This window comes from Rhyacophila brunnea, unplaced genomic scaffold (assembly GCF_057557595.1).
Source record: "Rhyacophila brunnea isolate RB1 unplaced genomic scaffold, BYU_Rbru_1.0 scaffold_21, whole genome shotgun sequence".
Classification (NCBI taxonomy): domain Eukaryota; kingdom Metazoa; phylum Arthropoda; class Insecta; order Trichoptera; family Rhyacophilidae; genus Rhyacophila; species Rhyacophila brunnea.
In genome coordinates this window covers 5,417,680-5,444,499 of record NW_028232871.1, presented here as the reverse complement: position 1 = coordinate 5,444,499, position 26,820 = coordinate 5,417,680, and the positions used below count along the sequence as shown (strand labels likewise).

The following is a 26,820-nucleotide window of genomic DNA, read 5'->3' as shown; positions in this document are numbered from 1 at the left end:
AAAGTTGCCAATGTCAACATTAAAGGGAGAAAAAATTAATTCTGTTACCGTAGCATTAAGAAGTTTTTTTAACAAAGACTAACGTCGCTTTGCTGTTTCTGAATTCCTGAATCCTTCCTTGAGAGCTTTCCTCATATTTAAAATTGTTGTTTTGAAATAGCAAATGTCAATATCAGAATTATTTTCGTAGCGATTTTTCAGCAGGCTTTGAAAGTGAATCGACGATTCTCTTTCGAAATCTTAAGCAAAAAGGGATAATTTGTTTTCGAATGAAATAACTTATTCTAACATCGAAAAAAATGTGTTTCCTTCCCCCTGCAGTTTACGATTAAGCTGATTTAGATGAGACGTAACGTCTCCCATGAAATAAATTTTTGGATCAACTGATTGTCCGTTACCTATTTCTGGATAGTGAACATCATTCTCAAGGAGAAATGGTTTAATTTCTGTTAATAAGAAAGCAAAACGTTTTCTCTTGATAATCAACGTACCATGTTATGCAGCAGAAGATCTGCGTACTAAACTAACTAAAAAAAAATTAAATTGGCGATGATTAAGAGCTAACTTTGCTAATTTCTTTTGGAAATGTCTGCGCACAAAGCGCTTTTTGACGAATGATGCATTGTGCTTATTTTTTTCTTTCAAAATAGTAACAAACCCTTTTCCTACACCGGTCGTACTTTTCGCCCTATCTGTTGAAATTGACACAATTTTATCGAGTGGAATATGATGTTTATCCATGCACTAAATTACAGCATTTGCAATATCCTCTCCACGTGTTTGACCTTTGAGTGGCAAAAATCTTAAAAGTTCTTCTTTATTACCTGTAGATGAAATAAATTGTACAAATTTGTCCTGTTTCATTTATGTCACAAAACTCGTCAACTACTACTAATAAAGATGAAACCAATTTAAGATCTTCGATTTGCTGGTTGGTTATATTCGAAGACATTTTGACTGTTTTATTTTTCACTGTTTTAGTCCGTACGTGGTCATTTGTAGAAGAGCCACACTCAAGGGGCCAAAGAGCCACGTGTGGCTCGCGAGCCGTGGTTTGCCGACCACTGAACTAGGCCAACGTGGGTGCTATAGAAGAGTTAATATTATCAGTGTTAACCACTGGCGAAGGGTGGAGGTTGGCTGTTAAGATCCGCCGTAAATAGTGCACACTAAACTTTGACAGTTATACATATTTGTTTTCATTGAAATAAAACTACAATTTACAGATGGTGTCGGTTGCTTTTTAAAATTCAATTAAACCCTGCGAAAACAAAGCCATAATAGATAATAGTCAAAAAATACTCATCCATCTATAAAATATTTAAAATTATGCAATTAAATCATACATAACTTTGGATATTTTATAGATAAAATAATATTTTTTATCCATTAGAGTTTGTTAGGCAGGGTTTAATGAATTAAAAAAAAATGAACCAACAATACGTGTAATATGTATTCTTAATCCAATGAAAACAAATAAGTATGAATGATAAAGTGTGTACAATTTTGTCGTTCGCCCAAAATATACCAAAACTATTATGGTTTGGTTTAAGCATGGTTTAATTGGTTCTTAAAAACTAACTAATACCATCTGTAAATTGTAGTCTTAGTTCAATAAAAACAGATATGTGTGACTGACAAAGTTTAATGAGCACTATTTATGGCGGATCTTAACAGCCTACCTCCACCCTTCGCTACTGATTCACGGTTATCAGTTACAGCCACCAGAGAGATTTTTGTTAAAATTCGTATTCCAATATTGTATCATATTATATCTCCTATGGATCGACACGTGTATCCCACTTTGGAAACCATTGGTATAGAAAAAGGTTTTTCTTCAACATCTTCGGTATAATCATTGTATTTGAACAAAGCGTCATTCTGATATTCTGAGTTTCATTGAACAATTTTATTAAAATTACAAGGTAAACATTAAATGTTATAAAAACTATAAAATAGTATTTTAGGCCAAACTATGAATTTAATCGGTCATGTTCACTTTACATATTAATGATTCTCGCAAAGGCTGTTCAACACAGCTATATAATCTTTATTTTGTCGTATAAAATTTACACTGACTATTGCCGTTTTTTAATAGATTTTTTTGTAAATTAACTCCACAATTATTCATTGTGGATTTTGACTGACTCATGACAAGATTTCTTAACAGGTTTTTATTTTTATTATGAGAAATGGATTTTAGCCACATGCTCAGCAGATTATGTTCATACTCTGGATCCAAATACACATTGATAAAAACCAACATGAAATTTTACAACACTGAAAGACGATCCAACTATTTTCTTCTTCTTCATGTAGTTACATCTTTTATAAACAATTGAGCCCTTATTCGGTAAAAGAGTATTTTATTTATTTAGAAAAAGAGTATTACGGCATTACAGCGATTGGCCAATGCGCCATAATACATAATAAATACAAAATTATAAAAATATCTTAATTACAAATGACAACTTATATAACAAGAAAGTAGAAAAGACAGTATGTGTATATGTAAATATTAAAGAAACATGGTAATATATACAATTATAAATTTAAGCTATTTAACACGTCCACAAACATTATATAGTTAATAAAAAATAAATCAACCTTTATGGTGCCATCAAATAAGTTAATTGCACGATACACAGCATCATGAAACATAGCATCTGTCCTATGCCGAGGTATCTTGAAGACCGTAGAGCTACGAGTGATATTGGTGGGAACATGAAAATTAATATTTGCCAGTATATATGGATTGTAAATGAACCCACGAAGAAGTAAAAAGAAATGCTTTAAAAGAACAATCACTCTTTGGGTGGACAGGGATTGGATTGATAGCATACTTACCCAGAAGAAAACGAGTCGGGAAATTCATTTTATTATCATTATCATAAGGAAAGCACCCGTATGTTCATCAGGATGTATATCAGGAAATATATGTATATATGTATATCAGGAAAATTCCAGTTCTCGGTAAATCACTTTAAATAGGTCACATGTAAATTGTACGTATTACATTTCACCGTAGCACAGTTCGCCGTGAGCTTTCTTATTGGAAAGACATGATCGCATATATACGGTCATCTCTATTTTCATAGCCGATTTTGTCAAAATTCAAGAATGTATGTAAGTAAGTATGTAAGGCTATTTTCAAAAATTGTTTGCCGCTGGCTTCCTGTAAACATAAACCGACAAGAACTGTGTTTTATTTAGACATGAATTTTATCTCAGCACTATACGACCCAAAGAGGTTGTACGGTCTTTAATATACGACCATATATTTCCGATACAACATTTCACGGTGAAGTGTAATACGGCAAACTGCATACGTAAAAATTTCCGGACACGCTTTAAATAACCATACATTCATTTATCTACGTAGGTACCAGCCAAAAATCATTATTAAAATCTTGACAAAAGATGGCACTGGAAATAAAAGGATGGCCCAGCACGTATCACATGATTTTTGAACTGGCGTGGGCGTTTACGAATAACTAGGTAAGTACTTATTTATTTTTTGATGGAGCAGAAATACTTTTTTGGAGGAAATAATAACATATTTGGGGAAGAAATTTTTGTTCATTCTATTTTTGCACCGATTAATATAAATTACCAAATGTCAATACACAAAATATACCTATAGAATATTATTTAATATGAAATTATTATTTGTACATAAAAAAAAATCTATTTTAATTGTACTCAATTTGGATAACGAGCGCACCTGTATCCACAGGCACGTTGTTGAGAACCCCTGGTTTAAATTGTTCTAATTTCATTTGAAGGTTTTCCTGCGACATGACATTGATAATTGATTTTCATTGGTTATGACACTCGATTGCTTATTGCCAATTCATAACGCATGTCAATTATTGCCTGTCACACTTATAGGCGAACCAATTTTCCTGAACTTTGCCATTTGAATTATACATGGTGGATACAGTAAACTAAAAAATAAATCGAAAGGGTTTAACACACTGAAGATATCTCATAATATAGCTACATAATAAAAACCAGTCGAATTGAATATATTATATTTTTTTAATAATCATGATAGTTATCACCTGATTATCATACTGGTTTTTACTTTTTGGTTACTGGTTTGTTTATGTTTATATAACATTAGATGAGCCAATAACGATTTTTATCGGTGTTGTTTGGAATTCTGAGTGCTTTGAATGACCTTGATTTTTTGATTAAAAAAACTGGATTCTCATAAGTACCAGTTTGGTATTTCAGTCATTTTGTCGAACACATACGTGTATAATTTGATAGTTAACTATTATACAATAAAGTCAATATCACAAAGTGTACCCATAGAAAATTTGTAGTATCAGACGTATAACTCGTTAAAAACAATTCGACCCCTTAGAGTCAAAGAAACCTATCTTAATTTTTAACAATTTTGAGTTACGTGTAGTATTGGACATTAAATGATGTCATGTTAAGTGACAAAGAAACATATCAAATAATTCAATGGATAAAAGATAAGTCAATACATATCTCCCGCAAACACGTTCTTGTTAATGGCTGTGTAATGTAAATTTACTTGTGTTTGGGGTCTCCTGTAAAGTAGAGAAAAATGAAATACGTTTCTTTGACTCTAAGGGGCTGAATTGAGGCTATTATTTCCAAACCCGGCTCAATTCCAAAAATGCAATAAACTGTTATACAGACATATATAAGACTAAGTTGTATGATTTTTTAGTTAATTTGTAGCGTAGCATATTTAAAATAGAAAACAAAGGGAAACTTACTCATTTCTATATTAATAAAGAATCTATTTACATTTTTTAATGTTTGGAATAAGCCAAGTTTGAAAGTGGCATTTGAAATGAGCCATTTTTGAAACTTAACAATGTGGATTAATCCGCCGATGAAAGTATGTAACCAAATGACATACCACTAAAATGTTACAGGCAATTTTGGATAGCAATAATTATGACCAGTTTCAATTATTCAAAACTGTCATTAATCAGAAAAATTAATTAAATAACAAAATAAAATAAAAGTTTTGATGACTTTTACTGTGAAATTTATGTAAACACTGAAGTTTTTTGGCTTCATTTCTTTGCCATTTTTCTGGTTTCCTTTGCCTTTGTCTAACTTTTAATGCTATAACAGTAACATCCATTGTTTATTAATACAAATAACTGCTTCAATTAAAAAAAAAAACACCTTTAAACTTGAATTATATGAGGAGCGGTCACAACACAATTGTCATGCAAATTATACCGGACACTATTAAACACGTGACCCCAAAGCTGAGCTCCCATTGGCTAAAGTGAAACGATCCGTCTTTGAAACTAAATGATTGTGGAATAAGCCACGTTTGAAAGTTTCACGTTATTTTGAATTGATATTTTGTATGTAATGAAGCCGGGTTTGGGGTTGCTACCTAAAAATTCTTTTAAAATGTATTTTTTTTTACAAAATGACATCATCTTTTGACAATATTGAAATGAGCCGTGTTTGGAACTAATAGCCTCTATTGGTTTACTCTTCTTCCGTCTTTTCCATGCTAGAGATGGCTTTAAACATGTCATCGATGGTACAGCTTGATGCAACAAACGGACAGACCATAACGGTCTACAGATCTTTCGGCACCACATACGCAGCCTGAAGAATCATCTGAGTATCCCCATTTCATCATATTGTTTTATCTGGTTACTTCAGTTTGAATCCGATTCATCATTCTCTAAAGATGATAGCTTCTCATCAGACACCACTGAGAAGGCTGTGCAGTTGTAAAATAAATATAAAGGATAATAAGGCTTCAAAATTATATAAATAGATTATCTACAATGTTAAAGGAATGTTCAGGTTAATGCTTTGAAAATATCATAAAATCTCCATTTTGACCTACGATGGGCATGTGGGCCGTTAGGGGTAATAAGAGCAATTCAAATATAATCAAAACGAATAAATATATGCTACTCGCACTCTTGTGTAGGAATGACGGTTACGATCGCATTTCCCAGTTCGTGTGGGGCAGACCTAACAGAACAAAATATTCATTAATTCAAAGCTATGCAAAGGTGTTTAGCATTTAATACTCGTAAAATTCAAATATTCATTAACAAAATAAATAGCACATTATTTGCATATTTTAAGATATTCATAATACAAAATATCAATGTCAAATTAAAAATTAAAAATTACATTTGCAGGAATGTAAACAATCGGTTTAAATGTATTTTAAACAGTTTGTTCATGGACAGAGTGAATTTAACTAAACACCTGATAAGAAAAATCAATAAGAATATTTTTCACAACTTCAGATATGTAACCTTACAGTGTAAAAGGCAGATATACTTAATTACCTACTGAAGTATACTTTTCTTAATAATAAAAAAAAATTAATTCAATTATATACAAAATGTTGCAAGCAAACAACGGTTGCTATTTGAAACACTGTTGCGCATGGATAAGTATCTGTTTCATTGCAACAGTATTTATTGCACATGAACAAATATTTGTTTATATGTAAGCATCACACAATTAATAACCAAACAAATAAATACATTCCTATTTTTTTTTCTGCTCGAAAAAGAACACTGAAAGTCTACATCAGTTTAGCACTGATACAGATAGTGTATGATGTCTCTCTCAATTAAACCTTCACCTTGATACGATTGACTAGAAAAATCACCGCTCAATATTACATGGTTACTTATTATTTTATTTAGCTAGTGTTGGAAGAATGAAAATAAAAAATACACTGCTTATAAAGTATTAAAAAAATTACATACCGTCTCTGTTCTGGCAGAACACACTAACTGGAGAATACTAGTTTTGAGTAATTTGACTTTGAAGTTGTTAAAATGTTTGAATTAATGGTCTATCATGTGAGTTTATTAAGTAATCGTAAAAAGGATGACTTTAAAATAAAGACTGTTTATTTATTACGAAGGTTTCCAGACGGTAAAGTTTGAAATAAGGAACATTTTGGTAGTAACTCAATATGTCATTTTTTCGAATTAGTGTCTTCTGCCAGAACAGTGACGAATTATTTACCATAATTTTTTGAACGATAGAAACTGATTGTAGATTCAATATAACATTGACTAATCCAGGCTGTCACCTACAACACTCAATTGTCATATATAATATTTGGCTTAGTTTATAGTAACCCTCCTCCAACATTATAAGGTTTTGACCGTACGGAAAAAAAATTTACGGTAAATATCTGAATCGGCAACAAGTTCACGGCTGTTTTCGAATGAATATGATGTATTTTACAACGTTTTTCTTAAGTCATATTCTTATTTGTCCAGTGGTTGTTTGTCCGGTACAAATCTTGCAATCGATTTTTAACTAACTTCCCGACTAGCTAGACATTTGAAACTTTTAGAATATATCAGAACACGATGCCAATTCATTTTTTTAATACTTTTAGCCATCTTTAAGTAGAATTGAATTTATTTTTAGTTAATTCTGTTTTGTATGAAAAGATATTTCGATACCATTATTGGTTTGCTAGGAGGTCGTAGCAACTAAATTATTCAATAATATATACGTGCGTTACTATGTAAATCAATATGAAATGACATTTCATTATTCAGTATTTCTATCAAGTACAAATTTTTTTGATCGTTTAAGCTAGTCAAGTCAAGTTTATATTATGATTCAACAGAAAATTTAAAAACGTTGTATATCAAAAGTTCTTTTTATCTTGTAATTATTTCTTATGAGGTGTAAATTTAGCATTACGATAATAGCTAATTATTTACCCATAAAATGTGATTTTTACTTGCATAGAGCTGTTAAAAGATTTGAAGTACACATTTATTTACTTATAGCAATTTTCTTAGACCAATAAAACCATGCCACAGTTAATAAGTAATTCATTATGTTCATTTATTTATGATTCAGTGAGCATATAAATCTACTTATTTCTCAGTAAGTATGCTTATACGTTTTTTAAATTGTCGACTGTCATGCTTGATGATTTTTATTGCAATGTCATTTTTTTTCAAACAGCATCAAGGCTGCTCGATTTCCTATTTGAAATGAAATGCTACTAAGTAATACTAGTGTTAAAAATAGATGACGAACAAATTAATGTTATTTGTTTGTAGTACCAACTACTTATATAATTATAAATTGTATTATTTTTATTGAACTCAGGGGGTGAATTAATGTAACTATCATAAACCCTGTCTACAGTTGGGCATTTTTTCGTTTGTGAGATGAACGCATCACGGTGCATGCGTAGCGTGCGCATTGTCTGCCTCAAACCGGTTTCAAAATGGCCGTTTTGCCAACCTAATGATTCCGCGAAAAATGTATAATAGTATATCAGACCATAAATTTACGCCAAATAAGCTAAAAATACTATAATTTTGAAGAATTAAAAACAAAAAAATGTTTTGTGTATGACAGTTTTTTGAAAATTGTACTAAGTAAGGTGCATTGGGGTAATTCCGACAGGAATTTCTATGAAATGACTATAGGTTATATATTTCGGTTAATTATTCAAAGTGTTTTATATTTACTGCCATTATTGTTTTACCTCTGTGTACTTCAAGAAAAGATGTATGATAAATATATATTAGATTGTGGAATATATAGTTGGGTTCTTTAAATTGAGAATTTGAAATATTGAGTCATTTTTTTTTTGGCATTAGGGAAATTACGAACTATCTTGGGGTAATTCCGAAATTATTCAAAAGTTGATTTTATTGCACTTTGACCGAAGGTTTACCTTTCTTTTTCTACCGTAATTACTCCTAACACAAAATATCATCAATTTTGTTAATAGTATCCATAATCCCTAACTTTTGATACTATTAGTTCGGAATTACCCCAAAAAAAGGTAGTGGTTCTCAACATTTCAGTTAAGTACTTAGGATTATAGGGATTGTGGAACGGGATGGAGCAGAGCAGGTTTATTCCCGGTTGTCACTACCAGTTTTGTTCCCACCGGTGACAAATAATGAGAAAAAATATCCCAATATGACACAAGTACCTACCACCTTAAATCAATAAAATAAAGACGAGGAAAATCAAAGAAAGTGATAATTTTAAAAATCAATTTTTATTTGAGTCTACATTCTTATTTGACTACCTTGATGGAACAATATTTTTATAAAGATATCTTTTGTTTACTTACTGCTTTTTGCATAGCAAAATAAACTTTTTTCATACCCATACAATTAAATTAGTCAACATTAAAAATGTTAAATCAAAGTCGGAACTTGTCTTTTAAATCATTTTCATCTACTTTTATGACATAAACTTATAATTTATTCCTGCTAGCAAACCTAAAACTAAAATGCGGGCTACACTGTTTAAAAAATATAACAGAATTGATTAAGACATGGTCTGAAAGCCTCACATTTACATAATAATGATCTATTGGTTTGGCACGCAATCAGTCAAAATAAATTCTATCTTTATCATTACATAAGTAATATTCTTTTTCACCAGCACTTTTTTTTGTATATCTACTTCTTCACTATTAACGACTCTGGAACGTTGTCACTATCTTTTCTTTTGGTCGTAATAAAGGTTAGCTGCTGCTGTGGTCTCATAGTTATTAAGAAGTTGATAGAGAAGTATGTTTCCTCATGTTTTATTATTTCTTCTATGAACCCAATATAGTATCTCCATTTTTTCTGATTTGACAAGCACTGAATCATTTAATTTGTAATTTTCCTTCATGGCAGGGTCCTTTTCTTGAGTTTTGTATACTATATCTTTATTTTTCAGTTTTAGTAGCAGTTGTTCATCTTTTTCTTTTGAGTCTTCTCTAGTTGTCATATTTTTTCCTTTTATAAAAACATCAACATTATCATCGCTTGAAGAATGAGATTGGCGAGACAGTCGGCATTTTTACATGTAAACAGTTATTATCGCGATAGTTGAATTTACACACTATTGGTGCCAGTCACAGAACAGATTAATAAATAGAAATGCAAAAGCCATCGCCATGGACCAATATTTGAAGCAGGGTATGTTATGGCGGTCAGGCCATAAAACCCAAATATAACAAAGCATGTGACGACGTAGGTATGTATCAAAAATGTCAACCAAATAAGACCTCAGACTGGTGATTTGGGTAAATGTATATCTTAATTATATTATATTTATTACATTTTTACATCTAAATTTAATTTTGTATGTTTTAGTGGTATATACGAGGGTGGGTCAATAAGTCCTTAGAAAAGCCGACAGGTGGCGCGACTAGTACTGTAAGCGGTTTGTTTTCATGCAGCGGCACTACCGATTCAGTATGCTGCGAAGTTTCAATCAGATTGGTCGGGTTGTTGTGTGTTTCTCGTACATTTAAAAAAAAAATTTGCTTGTGGAAAATGGAAAAATGGAAAATGGAGAAAATTGAGTTTAGAGCTGTTATTAAACATTTTAATATAAAAGGGTTAACAGCAAAGGAAATAAAAAATGAGTTGGATTTAGTTCACGGCATATCTGCTCCTTCACTTGCAACTATTTATAACTGGTTAAATGAATTTAAACGTGGTCGTACATCAACAAAGGATGAACCACGCTCAGGACGTCCTGTAGAGGTGACTACACCAGAAATGATCAATAAAATCCACGATATGGTGTTAAGTGACCGAAGATTAAAGTTGAGTGAGATAATTGAGGTTACAGGGATCTCAAAAGGTAGCGTCATTTCTATTTTACATGACAAATTGGGCATGAAAAATATTTCTGCAAGATGGGTGCCGCGTTTGCTCACAGTCGACAATAAACGCAATAGGGTGGTGGCCTCTAAAGCCCTGTTGTCGCTCATGCAACGCAATCCGGATGAATTTTTTCGTCGCTTTGTGACTGTAGATGAAACATGGATACACCACTATACTCCCGAGACGAAAGAACAGTCAAAGCAGTGGATTGCGAAGGCAAACCATGTCCAAAGAAGGCGAAAACCGTAAAATCAGCTGGTAAGGTTATGGCTACTGTATTTTGGGATGCACGTGAAATTATTTTCGTTGACTATTTGGAAAAAGGAAAAACAATAACAGGGGATTATTATGCATCTTTATTGGACCAGCTAAAAAACAAAATTGAAGAAAAACGGCCTCATTTAAACAGGAAAAAAATCTTCTTTCATCAGGACAATACCCGTGTTCACACATGTTTACGATCAATGGCTAAAATTGAAGAATTGAAGTTCGAATTGGTCGACCACCCACCGTATTCGCCAGATTTAGCCCCCAGTGACTTTTTCCTTTTCCCAAACTTAAAAAAATGGCTAAGTGGACAACGTTTTTTTTTCAAATGAAGAAGTCATCGATCGGACAAATGCTTATTTTGAGGACCTTCCGAAAACTTATTTTTCTGACGGTTTAAAAAATATTGAGAAACGTCTAACCAGGTGTATTGAGCTCCAAGGAGATTATGTTGAGAAATAAAAAAAAATACAAAAATAAAAACTGTTTTAATGCTTTTTTCTAAGGAATTATTGACCCACCCTCGTACCTATTTTGTTTGTAATGTATCCATACAACACATTTCTTTCATTAACATTGGAGTCATGAAAGGATGATAAAAATACTGTATAAAAATGGGGTGACATTCTGGCGCTGCCTAGGGGGAGTATTTTGTCTAGGGACGTCACTGGACGTAACCATTGAAAATAACATATTCTAACACGTGTGTAAGTTTATCCCATATTTCTCCATACTCTAAATCCGTTGCCTGTTATACCACACCCAGTAGGGTAAGACAGTTCCCATTAATTTTGTGTTCCCTGGTGCCAGTAAATCCATGCACGTGCACAGGCACTATAAAACATGCGCAAATCTAATCAGCGTTAAAACCAAAATTAAAAAGTTGAAATGCACAGGAAGATGAACTGATCAAATGGAGACGTGACTATAAATTCTACGATGCTGCCAGACAGTGGAAATTGCATACCTGCTACAAGTTGCCTCAGATTCAACCGATCTATCCTCTGGACATGCTTAAGGCAAACATTCAGATCAGATACTTTGATTATTTTGTATGTACAGTACTGTGTATTTACAGTAGTGAATCCAATCCCGGGATCTTGGACAATTTTCGATACCTATGAATCCCGGGATTAGTAAACATAATCCTGAAACCTCCGGGACTGATTTTTTATCAATCACAGTCAATTAGTATATGTATAAAATTATGTTAGTGAAGTGTATGTACCTGCACATAGCACATGTCACAGGGGATATCGCCGGATGCTCATGGATAATTTTTTGTTGTCATACGCAATCGTAAGAACACCAGAAAAATAAATTCATTCATTTTACCAGCTAGACGCCACTAACGTTCTGGCACGCGAAAGGCGTCTAACCGCCAGTGCCACGGACGTGCAGGCAGGCACTTGTTACTACGCTGAATTTTATGAATGTTATATTTTCTTAAATAAATAAGAAAAAGTTTTTTTTTCACATTATTATATATATTATAATATTATTTACTCCATTAAACCCATGTATTTCCAAGATTGAACATACACAATATTAATGTTAAATATGTTTGTTCTCCCACGATGCAGAACTAACCTGCCATTAGTAATGCCAATTGGGAGGGCAGTAACCATGTTTAATGAAATCGCTTCGGATATTGATATATTCCACTTACGTGAGGGTGAATTTAGGTGGACGTTGTTTTATAAGTTTTTAAGATAGGGTCTATCAAAGTTCACTCTGTGTGCTTCCATCTACTTTATTTTGTTACTTATTTTATTTATTTTCTTATTTTATTACTTATTCTCTGTATTTTTATTTTTTAAAATTATTAACACTTATTTTATGTCATGTCGTGAACGCTTTGAATTTATAATTTGTTATGTTCATTTTATGTAAAATAAATAAATTTGATCTGATTTGATCTAAATAGTATAAATTATAATATACGGTTTTGATTGTTTTATCAATGCTATTTGTATGAATAAAAAATAATAATAACTATTGAAAAAATGCCAATCCCGGGACCGTCAAGTTGTAATCTCGAAATCCCAGGATGAAAATTTTGGCTCGGGATTGGATTCCTTAATTTACAGTATGGTTGTGATCGGCAATTTTACAATGGATTCCTTTCAGAGGTTTTTCTCTGTAAATATTTACTTAATTGGCCCATTGAACACTGTATTAATGCACCCAGCAAAGCCATATAGTACTTATCCTATGAATAAAAGCCATGACCAACTATAAAACTTCACTGCTTATTTAATACCAAAGATTTTCGTTAGATATATTTGATGACCTATTTCTCACTAAACATAGATAAAATTAATTTCAATATCATTTACAGATGTAGATTACAAATAATTTATCAATCAAGTTTATATTTATTGATAATAACTCACAATGGATGTGGGTATAATCAAAAATACATGTGCCAACATTTTTCTAACCTTAAAATAATATAGAAATCATTTATTCCGGTTACCCATGGATGTATTTTAAATATATGAAAGGTAAAATTTAAATAAATATTTTTTCTTTAAATTGACAATTGATTTAACTGATATTTTATATATATTTTTTGTGATATAAACAAAAACGTACCTTCACCAAATCGTATCCGTGAAGTCTGCAAACACCAACAAATTCTGTCCATCTTAATTTCTGATATTTTTTCTCCGACATCCAAATGCCGATGAGTTTGAAGTTGTCAGCGGCTTCGCACATTATTAATTTTCAAATTATTAGTTATATTTACAATATAAGTTTGAATGGATTAGTTGTGGATGTCAACAACTAATATTATTACACATTGTTATGCTTTTAAAATGATCAACATTTTTTTATTTTTGCAATAAATTACGGCGGACTGTTCTGCGTCGAAAAAGACAAGAGCTGTCAACTGTTATTTTATTTGTGTACTTTCGAAAAAAATGAACATTGACAGAACTAAACAACACACACACGCGCGCGATCCGTCGTTCGAAAAGTATTGCCATATATAATTCTTTGAATCAGTGCTGCCATGCAGTGTTGCCATCTTTTCAAGGTGGAATAGTTCTAAGCCTCCATTAAATTAAAGTATTTGGGGAAAAAGTTTATTATGCGATTTCATCTGTTGAAAATGTGTAGGTTTTTTATTTCTCAGAAAAAAATAACGGAGAATAGAAACCCCGAGACCCCATTATATTTAGGTACCTCTTCCGACCAAAAATGCTTACCGAATAATTCAAGAACGTTCATTTTAAACCAAACTCAAGGGATTTTTTTACATTTTTCGAGCAATCTTTTTCCTAAGTACCTACCCCAAATCTTCTTGTATTGCGAAATTATAGTACTTTGCACCAGTTTATCGAAAGGAAATATCGAAGTTTTAGTACTTTTTACACATTTTTTCCGATATTCAAAATTACAGTATTTTGGGCGCATTATGTCTGTCTTATATCGTACATAGTACGCGGACCAAAATTATAGTACAAATACTATAATAATTATAGTACGGTTAGCAACTCCGTTGCCAAGTCAAAATTTAAAATTTCAGTAGATTTTGCCAAAAAAATCAGTACCTAGATTCCAAAGAGATTGAAAGACTAATGAAAGACTATTGAAAAGGAGGAGTCCAATCTTTTTGGTAGATTCACATAAAATATCAGTAGATTTTTGTAATTGTAGTACCTATATTAGATATGATTTTTAAGACTAATAAGAATAACATTCACTAATAGTAGTAATAATAAAAACAATGATGATATTAATGGGTAAAATGGCGTTCTTGTGTAGAGTTACAACGTTGTTTTGTTAATGTAGAAATGTCACACTTCGTTTAACGTTATTGTTGGCGTTGTCGGTCATTTGCTCTGCGTGTGTTAACTACGAACCGGCGCGCTTGGCTCCGTTCCAATTGTCGTTGTTGATTTCGTTCAGCTCGTGCCTCTTGTGATTGAGATGCACGCAATTGCCACATGCTTACACGCACGTTTTTGTTATCTTGTTGAATTTGTTCGTCTGTTCTTTCTGCTCTTCTATTTCGCATGTTTGTTGCTTTATTCGTTATACGGCCCAAATGGCCCCCCTTGCATCTTGCTGGCATTGTGCACTGTAATACACGCACATAAAAATAGATAAATAAAATAAATCGTACAAAATTTTACACGCACTGCGTTGTGGTATGCCGAATGAAATGTCAAAATGACGCGACGCTTCTCTTGAATTCTTCTCGGACGTAGCGCCATCTATCATTCAACAACATAAATAATTTCGTTCTGTTTGAAATACTAAGGACGGTTAAATTTGTTCAAACAAAAATAATAAAATCGCGATTAAAAAATGGGAAGGTGGGGGTAGGAGAGTGAAAATTTGGGGTTATAGGTATTTTTTATGCCAAATAATAAAAAAAAAACAAAAAAAAAATTGTCAAAAAAATAAAAGAAAAATTTTCTGGATAGAGATACCCTAATCACCTAGCGGTATGAAATATACTTGTTGACCTATTGTCATACCTAACAAATATACATAAAAAAATTCATAAAAATCGGTTGAGCCATTTCGGAGGAGTTCGACCACAAACATTGTGACACGAGATTTTTATATATATAGAGATTATCTACAACGTTTAAGGAATGTCCAGGATCATGCTTTGAAAATAGCATAAAGCTCCATTTTGATGTACGCTGAGCATGTCCCCCCTTAAGTGTTTCTAAACACCTCCTCCTTGCAAAATTACAATAATTCAAAGTTAAGTAGGTAATCACTTTTAAAATGCATATTATTATTAAAAAAATTATTATGGAATATTATTTTTTTAATAAACATTAGGTGTTGTAAAAAAGATTATGTCAAGAGGTGTCAATATTAGTGAAATAGGTACCAACCTATAAAATACTGCATCTTATATATTACAGTAATATTGTCCGTGTCCGATCCTAATAAGATCATATGGGCCTCCACAGATTTTGTTTTTACGAGAAATAATGGATGTCAACAACATGCTCAACCTATTAAGTCCATACACTGACTCAAACACAAATTTAAACACAATATGTGTATTTTTGTCAGACCCAGGATTTTAACCTGGGACCTACAACACTATAGGTAGGTCGCGGCAAATGTGGATGTAAAAAAAATAAAAATATTGACAGCCCTATCTCCCAGAGGGATACCTATAGATTTGAATATAAATACACTTTTTATTTTGTCCGAATACAATAATTATTTTTTCGACTAATATTAGACTTCGTCTATAGTTTTATTAATTATTATAGTTGCAGTAACTTGTCTTATCTGCCTGTTATCTACTTGTGACTGAAAATAAATCTTTATTCCTAATGTCGAAAGAAATAAATACAATGACATCCCGTGGGGGTAGGCAGCTTGAGCGTCGCTTGGGGGCGGCAGTTACTCGAAGGGCGGCAAATCGAGATTTGGTATACTTATAGAAATAGCTAAAAATATTTTGTTTACATGTTGTACCTACCTACAATAATAGCTTTGTAAAAATGGTGTGGAAATAACAAATCTGTGTATTGCTAATTAATGGTACAGACCAAATACTACATCAGACTTTGATGATTCGGGTAAGTGTCTAACTTAATTATATTTTGTCGCTTTTTATATCTAAATTTAATTTTGTATGCTTTATTGGCAATGACATTAATATGGACGAATCATCTGGAAAAGAAAATGACACTCACTTTATTGTCGGGTCTGCCGAATGGCATAATCTGTTCTAACGCCATTACAATAAAGGTGATATTGCTATAAACTCCTGATGCGTTTTGTTGGGTCTGCCGAATGGTTCGGTTCGAACGGGTTCGCTCAAATGAACATTGACATTAGAAACACTGCTCTAACGCCATTACAATAAAGGTCATATTGCTATAAATTCCCGATGCGTGATATTGCATAATGGAAATTGCGTGACGTCTACCTATACATGCGAATTTACTTGCTAGCTACTGTATTGAGTGCGTCGTCCATTAATAATGTCATTGTTTATTGGTGTTTATTTTGTTAGTAATGTATCAATATAACACATTTCTTAGATACTGGAGTCATGAAAGGGTGATAAAGGGTGGCTTTTTGGCGCTGCCTAGGGGCGGCATTTTGCTTAGGGACGTCACTTAATAAATAGACAATAATATGTAAATAAATCCCGTGTTTGTTCAACATACTTACATTATTGACGACATTAGGACAAGGAGATGAATATTATTCCCCACGCCATACTTTAAGTTTAGTGGTATTACTTACTGCATACATAACTTACTGTTCAATTATATAAATACATAATAATATATATTTTTTAGTCATTAGTGTAATAATAGTAAGTACCTGAGGTCCTCTAGAGGTGAGAGTAGCCTAGAAATTGAAATTAAAAGAAAAATTGTGTTACACAATAAAAATGTCGCTTCACTATAATGAAGATGCTACGTTCCAAGGCAATGAACCGAGACTTAAAATGCGTTGTATATAAAACACTGATGAGACCAGTTGTCATGTCGCCGGGGACTTCATGTCACAAGTTACAACATAGGGCTGTTGGTGCATGACTAAAAGCATGGAAAGAGTGGTGGGCTCATTTAAGCGGTGCGTGCTGTGTAGTATCTTCGGTCTCATCAATAACACATAGTTAGGGTGGAGACGAATATACTTTTACGACCCAACACATTGTATAGTCCATCAAATTAGGCCGCCTTAGATGGCTAGGCCGTATACACAGGATGGATGAGTCACGCATGACAAAGAAACTAGCATTCAGTAAGTCGGAAGGCAAACATAGGTATGGCCGACCTCGTAGAAGATAGTGGGATAGTGTCGAGTTGGATTTAAATATCTTAGGTATCCTAAACTGGAGGAAAACGACTCTGAACAGACCTGGGTGGAGGCAGATGCTGGAGGAGGCCAACATCCACATGGCGTAAGGAATAAGAAGCTTAATAATGATAGGTCAATGATTATGAAAGCATTCAAAATTCTTGTATTATTTATTTATAGGTAAGATTGTACAGGGTTGATAATATATTCAGTATTTTTTTTTTTAAACCAACTTTTGGCTGTCATAATATTTACATTGTATAATTTAATACTAAGTAATTAATGAAAATAACAAATATTATGATTATATAAAATACCTACATCAAGTAGTGCAAAAAAGATTCAAAAATAATAATTATTATCTTATAGCGGCAGCGAAAATTTTCACACCTTATCAAAAATATACATTCACAAAAATTCTTCAGTTTATTATAATAATACTAGCTGACCCAGCAAACGTTGTTCTGCCATATAAATTATTTCTAGTGAATATTTTGGTTGTTAAATAAAAAATAACGAATGTATCGTGAGTGTGTGGGGATGGGATATATGACAGAAAGAGGAATAGAGCGCTGTAGACGATGACCGCCGATAAAAACAATAAAACATCAACCATTCATTTTCTCAATTCAAAATGAGTAATGATGTTCATAATGAATGAATTACCTGTGACAGGATCTCGTTGTTTAATGTTTATGTAATATCCGTCTTGTCCCTTCCAGAAAATTAGCGGATATTGGAGAGCGTCGTATGAACGGTGTGTATGAACTCCAGATTATTGTTTCTTCTTCGAATCACGATTTCTCGCGTCGATGTGCGGTTGCCAACCATGATTCCAGCAATGTCGTCAACAACAGGCGCATTGAATCGAAGCACGTGCTCTCCAGCTGGTGTTTTATCAGGATTGATGACAATAGCGTGATTGTCACTTTGCAATTCGTGCATGTGTGCTTTGAAGAATTTCAATAATTCATTGTGCTCATTCAACAGAGCGTCCAGTTTGCCGACGATGCGCCTAGCATTAGGCGAATTGAGGCTATTGTAGCTGCAACGTGCATCCACATGATTGATGTCCTCACCGCCCATGAAGTAGATTTGTAAAAAATTATGTGGTTCGTTTGGCATTGGCAGCAATGAGCCTACTTTGTGGTATACTTGGCCTTTGATTTTGAACGTAGAATAGAATTGTTGACCATTTGCCGCAGTATTGTGAACTATTTCTGTTGCTCCGAACGAAGTCTTTTGGAAGCATAAATTGAATGTGCGAATGGACTTCAGGAACAGGTTTGAATCTGGAACCGTGCCGATAAGCAAGCCGTTCAATGGTTCTGGTGGTATCTCAATTTCTGGTAGTTGCACTTTTCCTGATGAGCAACACATCCCGGCTGACTCATGTTTGTATTTGAGCGCATGACAATGAGGACATTCTTTGTCCATAGCACCAATCAGCACTTTCGGATGAGCAGAATATTCAATATCTGGCTCGTACTCGAATGCGAGACGAAGGAACGAAGCGGATGTAAATGTTCGATGTACTTGTTGGCGTTATCGGTCATTTGCTCTGCGTGTGTTAACTACGAACCGGCGCGCTTGGCTCCGTTCCAATTGTCGTTGTTGATGTCTTTCAGCTCGTGCCTCTTGTGATTGGGATGCACGCAATTGCGACATGCTTACACGCACGTTTTTGTTATCTTGTTGGATTTGTTCGTCTGTTCTTTCGCATGTTTGTTGTTTATTCGTTCGACGGCCCAAATGGCCCCCCTTGAGTCTTGATGGCATTGTGCACTGTAATACACGCACATAAAAATAGATAAATTAAAATAAATCGTACAAAATTTTGCACGCACTGCATTGTGATATGCCGAATGAAATGTCAAAATGACGCGGCGCTTCTCTTGAATTCTTCTCGGACGTAGCGCCATCTGTCATTCAGCAACATAAATAATTTCGTTCTGTTTGAAATACGAACGACGGTTAAATTTATTCATACAAAAATAATAAAATCGCGATTAAAAAAATGGGAGGGTAGGGGTAGGAGGGTGAAAATTTGGGGTGATAGGTATTTTTTGATGCAAAATAATAAAAAAAATACAAAAAGAAATTTTCAAAAAAATAGAAAAATAAAATTTTCTGGATAGAGATACCCTAATCACCTAGCGGTATGAAATATACTTGTTGACCTATTCTCATACCTAACATATATACATTAAAAAATTTATAAAAATCGGTCGAGCCATTTCGGAGGAGTTTGACCACAAACATCGTGACACGAGATTTTTATATATATAGAGATGACAGTAATGAAAAAAACATTGTAATTATGTTATATAGAATACCTACATCAAGTAGTACAAAATAGATTCAAAAATAATAAGCAAGATAAAAAGAGCTTTTTATATACCACGTTTTTAAATTTTCTGTTGAATCATATAAACTTGACAATTCTATGTATTAATAAATACTTTTTTTTGTACTTGATGGAAATACTGAATAAATATAAAATACTTACTGAAATGTCATTTTGACATTTCATATTGATTTCCATAGTAAAGCACGTATATATTAATAATTTAGTTGCTAGGACCCCCTTAGTAACCAATAATAGTGTTTTACTTCTAACGATTTTTTTCCAAAACATACAGAACAGAATTAACTGAAAATGAATTCAATTCTGCTTAAAGATGGCCAAAAGTATTAAAAGAATGCATTGTTGTTGTGTCCTGATATATTCTAAAAGTTACAAATGTCTAGCTAGTCGGGTAGTTAGTTAAAAATCTCCAATCAAGGAAAAATTTGTACTGGACACAAGAAAAAATTTGTACCGGACAAACAAGAATACAAGCTAATAAAAACGTGGTAAAAAGTAGGTAATAAAATAAAAAATATCTTATAGCAGCATTGAAAATTTTCACACCTTATCTAAAATAAGTACATTTATAAAATTTCAGTTTTTTTTCAGGTTACAGATCCAGTCCAGTTAATATTTTTATACAGTTCAAATTTAAAAAGTAGGGACATGTTGAAAATCACAAAATTAATCAATTATTATTAAGTATAAAGATATCAAGTTGTGCGCTATTGCTAGAAGGAGAGAGCATTAATTAAATATATATTGAAGCAGCATTTTTCACCAGGTCCATATTTCCGTATCCGGAAATTTGTACATATGCACTTTGCCGAATCACACTTCACCGTGAAATGTTGTATCAGAACTATTTGGTTGTACATTAAAGACCGTCCAACCTCTTTAGGTCGTATAATACTGAGATAAAATTCATGTCTAAATAAAACATGGTTCTTGTCAGTTTACAGGAAGCCAGCGGCAAACAAATTTTGAAAATAGCTGATATAACTTTGTTAGGTTAGGTTAAGTTAAGTTAGGATTTGTTAGGTTAAGTTTTCATTTCTTTCCGATAAGAAAGCTCATGGCGAACTGTGCCACAGTGAAATGTAATACGTACAATATACATGTAACCCCATATTTCATTGCATTTGAAACTGGTTGCAGCCTATACTGTATATTATTGAATTGATTTTACCAACAGGAATGTACCTATGCCCGATTGATCAATTATCCTGTAGTGTGAATGTATACCATATTGGAGACAGTGAAAGAACACTAGTTTTACATTTATGATGTCCTCTCCAGATAGCAATAGCTTTTTATTCCACAATGACTTGAATAAAATAATATTAATCTAATATAAGGAAAGCTAGGATGAAATTATTTACATTAAAAGACTTGTTGATTTAGGGGTCAAAGGTTGTTCTTGCATATGTATTGGAATTTAATTATTATACACCCTCCTTCATCATAGTTTCATCATTTTCTTGTGTATCAGAGACAAGCTGCAGGTAAAAGTTGTAAATAATTAGGATGGAGTAAGCTGCATAACCTAGAAAAAAAGATGGGATTATTTTTATGCACGCAATCACTAAACCTATGCAAATCACTTTTGATTGTTTTACAAGAAAACAAAAATAATTTTTGGACAATTTTCTCAAAGGAGAACAGTAGATAACGTTTGGTTAGACATTGGTGTCATGTCTATTAAAATAGTTGATCAAACCATTATCAATCAGTACAAGTATATTTGGAGGGATCCTGACACTGAAATTGATCTGACACCTTGATTCAAACCACAAAAGTCAGTCGCCAATATTAATGAAATTTAAGAAGTGCTTCAGACTCTTTAAATGTTGGGAGGTATTAACATGGCGGTATCCAGTAGAAATATATTATTAAAAGTAGGTATATCATAAAGACTGTCTAGTATTTCGATATTTCATCATGATTCTAAAAGATGGCAATATTGTGTGTATAATATATAAAATTATTTAAAACAATCGACAGGGGCTAGTATGAGTGTAATGTACAGTGTGTATACACATTCATTTTCTATGGCCGGTTTTGCGCGTTCAGAGTTGGAGAACGCATATACACGCTTGTGGCATACATCCGGTTAATGACTATTAGTTGATTTCATCATAATTAGGTAGGGTGTATGTCAGTGGCGAAGGGTGACTTTTTTGGAAAGAGGTAGGCTGTGGAGATCTGATAAAAAGAACACACTTGTCAGGTATACTTACAAGAAATAAGAAGATAATACGATATTACTACAAATGAATAGGTACACACTATTGACAACGACACACTAATTTAATTAAACTTCAAAAACTCACTGACGACATAAAATTAAGCGATCAGTTTAAATTACGTATTTTATCAAAACATTTATACACATCAAAAATCATTAGATAAAAGTTCTTTTTATTTTTAAAAACAGTCAATATTTATTAATATTCAATTAAGCACCATAGAAATTTTTTATTTATTAATTATTTAGTTTTAGGCTCTGCGATCGGAGTTTACCGTAGTTCTTACAATTCGATAGACTGGGCGGAGCTACGTGACGTAAAGTCCATATGAAAAAAATTGAGAATTATTTGAAACATAATCCGACCTTTATTTACGTCAAGACAGATGGCGCGCTGTGTTATATTTTTTAAAACCTTTGCAGATTATTTTGTAATTATTATCTGTGTAATACATTCCTACACATATGGCATCTCTCGTTGGCAAAATAAATTATTTTATAGAATATAATATAATCAAGTGATTATATAAATAAGTCAATATGTAATTAAAAATATTTTCTTAAGAAGGTAGGCTTCAAATAATCGCCTAGTATGGAGTCTTCGCCACTGGTGTATGTGGGTGGGTACATTTATTAACCACATTGGACAGAATCCGTCGAATGCGTGTGATCAAGTTCCGCCTGGCACCAAGATTCAAGTTCAAGATTTTTCTAATTTGTATGGTAGGTTTTTTGTTCAATAAAAAATGTTACGTATGTTATGTTATGTAAATTATTCATTCAATAAATATGTTGTTTGTAAAATGGTATCAAACTGAATGAATGTTAATTGTCATATTGTAAAATTTAAGCTACATTAATTAAACAGAATATTGATGTATACTTACCAATACTTATTATTTCCACCGCTATAAAGAGTCCTTGAAAGATATCTATGGTACCCACTTCATAAGCAATCAGTGTAATGTACCTTTCGAAAAAGCGAACCAATATGACCAATTCGAATAGGCATGCCAGTATGATCCACAATTTGACATATGCTAATTTTCTCTGCAAGAAAATATCAATTAATAAAATCACAAGGGTACAAGATAAATCCAATACACAACAAATTGTAAGCCCTTGGAGAAACATCACAACTTCATACAATTTTTTATATATAATATACGTTATGTGCTGTCACAGTAAGCTGCCACTACGGGAAAAAAATGCAATGTCGTTTTATTTGGAATTTAAAATGTTATCAGACTTGGACCTTTCAACAAACATTGTCGCCAGAACAACAATGAGGTCACCTCACGCGTATCGCGCTAGTTAGTGAAGGTTTTTTTTCTATTATCTGCAGGCCTACACATTTTCGATTTGATTGTTTTTAGTGGTTTTGTCTGTAGATTTTCTATTAAAATATTATCTACGTCTGCTGTTTACATCTATTATCTATGGTCGCCTTGTTGGCTTCTGTTCAAAATATTATCTATGGATGCAATATCGAAAGTTATTTTAACGTACACATATGTAGAAACTCTTAAAATTAATTGAAATTAGCATGGTAATTTAAAATACGAATACATTAGAGTTGGCACTCTCTATCATTGAATTTATAGAGAGAGTGATCGGTCGGAATGACGAAACCATAGACTAAATTTGTCACTGTGACAGCACATAATGTGATGATAATGTATTTGAAGCATTGGGTACTATCAATATTTATTGTCAAATACTATTCTCTTTTTAAACGGACAATAGCCTGTTTACATATGCATGGATTTACTGCTAGCAGTACGTATTATCGCTACCATAATAAGAAAATGCAAGTGTACAAGTCGCAAGACTGCATGCATGGATCAGAAAAGTACAGCGGCTTCTGAATTTTCACTCAATAGTTGCAACTTGCACAACATCATAGAAATCTGATGGTGAACCTGCCAGAAAAATTACAAACTACACCGCATGGAGCATTTGACGTTTATTGATTTTCACAACCTTTACGAACCTGTCAAATAGCATCACACAATGAGAACAAACGCATTCGCTATAGCTTGAAGAATGTGATTGGCGAGATTTTCAGCATTTTTGTGTGTAAACAGATATTGTCACGGTAGTTTAATTTACACGACATTGATGCCAGTAAATCGTACAAATAGTGTGTTTTTTAAACTATCGCGATAATAACTGTTTACACGTAGTGCAGACTGTCTCTCCAATCTCATTCTTCAAGCGTAAGCGAGATACGATGCTGTCATTGTATGGTATTATTTGACAGATTCAGACATGTTCGGACAGGTTTGTAGATAATCGGTAAATGTCAAATTGCATGCGCATTAGTTATGCAAGTACCAATTATTGTGTGAACATTCATAAGCTTCTAAACTTTTTTGATCGATGCATGCAATCTTGTAACTTACACGATAATACCTGTTTACATGTGCATTTTCTTGTTATGGCCGCAATAATACGTATTGTCAGCAGTAAATCCATACACATATTATAATGCTCCAAAATTTTTTCTAAGATTTCTCATACATGCGCAATAATATCGAATATAATAATAGCACCTGAATACGTGTATGGATTTACTGGCAGCAATAGTGTGTATTTTAAGCTATCGTGACAATAACTGTTTACACGTAAAAGTTCTGACTGTCTCTCTAATCTTATTCTTCAAGATTAAGCGAGACGCGATGTTATCATTTTATGGTACTATTTGACAGGTTGTGAAAATCGGTTAACTTCAAAATGTGTTTTTTTACCGGCAGGTTCCCCACTATCGAACAATCCCAACTGTCGCGTAAATATTCAGAAGCTTCTGAACTTTTTTTAATCCATGCATGCAATCTTGCAACTTGCATGATAATACAATATGTTTACATGTGCATTTTCTTGTCATGGCCGCGCGATAATACGTACTCGCGAGTGGAGAACTACAAGGTTCTAAGTGTTTGTCCTTGGAGAAGCAAAAGTAACAATGAGACAGCTTAGAATTAATACTACTTCATTGTTGGGTTTGTTTTTTCAAGGACGAACACTTAGAACCTTGTAGTATTAGGCTCACATACTGTCAGTAGTAAATCCATGGACGTGTAAATGGAGTATAAGATAAAAACAATGAGTTATCGCGAGTGGAGAACTACAAGGTTCTAAGTGTTTGTCCTTGACGAAACAAAAGTAAAAATGTGGCAGCTTAGAATACTACTTTATTGTTGAGTTTGTTTTTTCAAGGACGAACACTTAGAACCTTGTAGTATTAGGCTCGCGTTATGTCATTGCCATTTTTAATCACCACTGTAGTCCTTTACAAAATATGTCAGTGGTCCTGATTAGGATTTAATCAATTTAGACTAAAACCAATATCAGATATTTTAAATTAAAAATTCAGAACAGGACAGTCAAAATTCAATTTATTAATAAAAATGAAAAAAATAAGTTGCTAACCAGAAATATTCCAAATAATAGTATAATCGACATTGTAATATGTGCCAGGAAAACTATTATCTGTATACTGCTTAATATTATCTGAGAATGTGTTTGATGTCCTGTGATCATTTGCGCAATCGTAGAACCAAATGTGACAATATTGACAACCTAAAAATAACAATATATTATAAACATGGTATACAGGTAAAATCCGTTGATTGCGGAGGATACATTTTGGACAAGGTTGCGATACATGAATTTTCACAATCAACGAGGGATTTGAAAAATAAAATAATTTAAAATATGAAAACGCTTTTAAACTAAACACAATTTCTAATCAAATAAAAGTAAAGTAACCATGGAATAAACTGAAAAAAATTACTATTATTTTGTACATCATTGCGAGATGTCGAGAGTCCTTCTGTCTGTGCTTATAATGTAAAATTTGTTGATGACTGTCAAATATGCTTCAGTTATGCTGCAGTTATCCCGCAGATGCCCGCATGAGCTTTTATAACTTTCTTTTTAGACCAAACCAAACCTAACCTAACATTCTTTCGCCCATGTCCGATTCTAATGGGATCATATGGGCCTCCATAGAGTGGAGGTTTGTATTAACAGATTTTGTTTTTAACAGAAATGGATGTCAGCCACTTGCTCAACCTACAAGGTCCATACTTTTTTTTTTACAAGGTGGTTGGGTGGGTTAGTTGCATTGATGTGGGGCTAATTAGGTGCCTCCATTTATATCTTTAATTTTCTTTATGGCCAGGATTAAATATTTTGTGTAGTGTTCTTGTGTTGTTCTATTGCTTAGTGCTTCGTGAGGCTTTTGGAGGTCAATTTCGTGATTATGTTGTCTACATCGAGTCCTGAGAGTCCATCGCTCCCTTTCTAGTATAGGGCAGTCGTTGATGACATGCCACACAGTTTGAGATGTGTTGCCGTCACATGGACAACAGTCGTCATCCCTCAATTTAAATCTTTTTAGATAAGCTCGCACCGATCCGTGGCCTGTTAGTATCTGTGTGAGTTCGTGTGATATTTTTAAGTTCCTGGCAAGAGTGATGGCACAGTTTATG

General features: G+C 33.0%; 1 protein-coding gene and 1 long non-coding RNA gene across 2 annotated transcripts in view; both read right to left on the bottom strand.

The window, feature by feature from the left end:
* LOC147070639 (inositol-tetrakisphosphate 1-kinase-like) overlaps nucleotides 1-13,833 on the bottom strand; it is a 30,816-nt gene extending 16,983 nt beyond the window's left edge. Inside the window, exon 1 of the mRNA XM_085948747.1 lies at nucleotides 13,518-13,833. Within this exon, the coding sequence (XP_085804873.1) occupies nucleotides 13,518-13,640 (123 nt within the window). The 5' untranslated portion in view covers nucleotides 13,641-13,833. The remainder of the gene's footprint in view (nucleotides 1-13,517) is intronic.
* A 6,849-nt stretch (nucleotides 13,834-20,682) lies between these two features.
* Nucleotides 20,683-23,743, bottom strand: LOC147070638 (uncharacterized). Its single transcript, XR_015070870.1, has 3 exons — nucleotides 23,580-23,743; nucleotides 23,212-23,374; nucleotides 20,683-21,622 (listed from the first exon to the last, which is right to left on the bottom strand). It is a non-coding gene; the product is annotated as an uncharacterized LOC147070638 (long non-coding RNA).
* Between the last annotated feature and the right edge of the window lie 3,077 nt (nucleotides 23,744-26,820).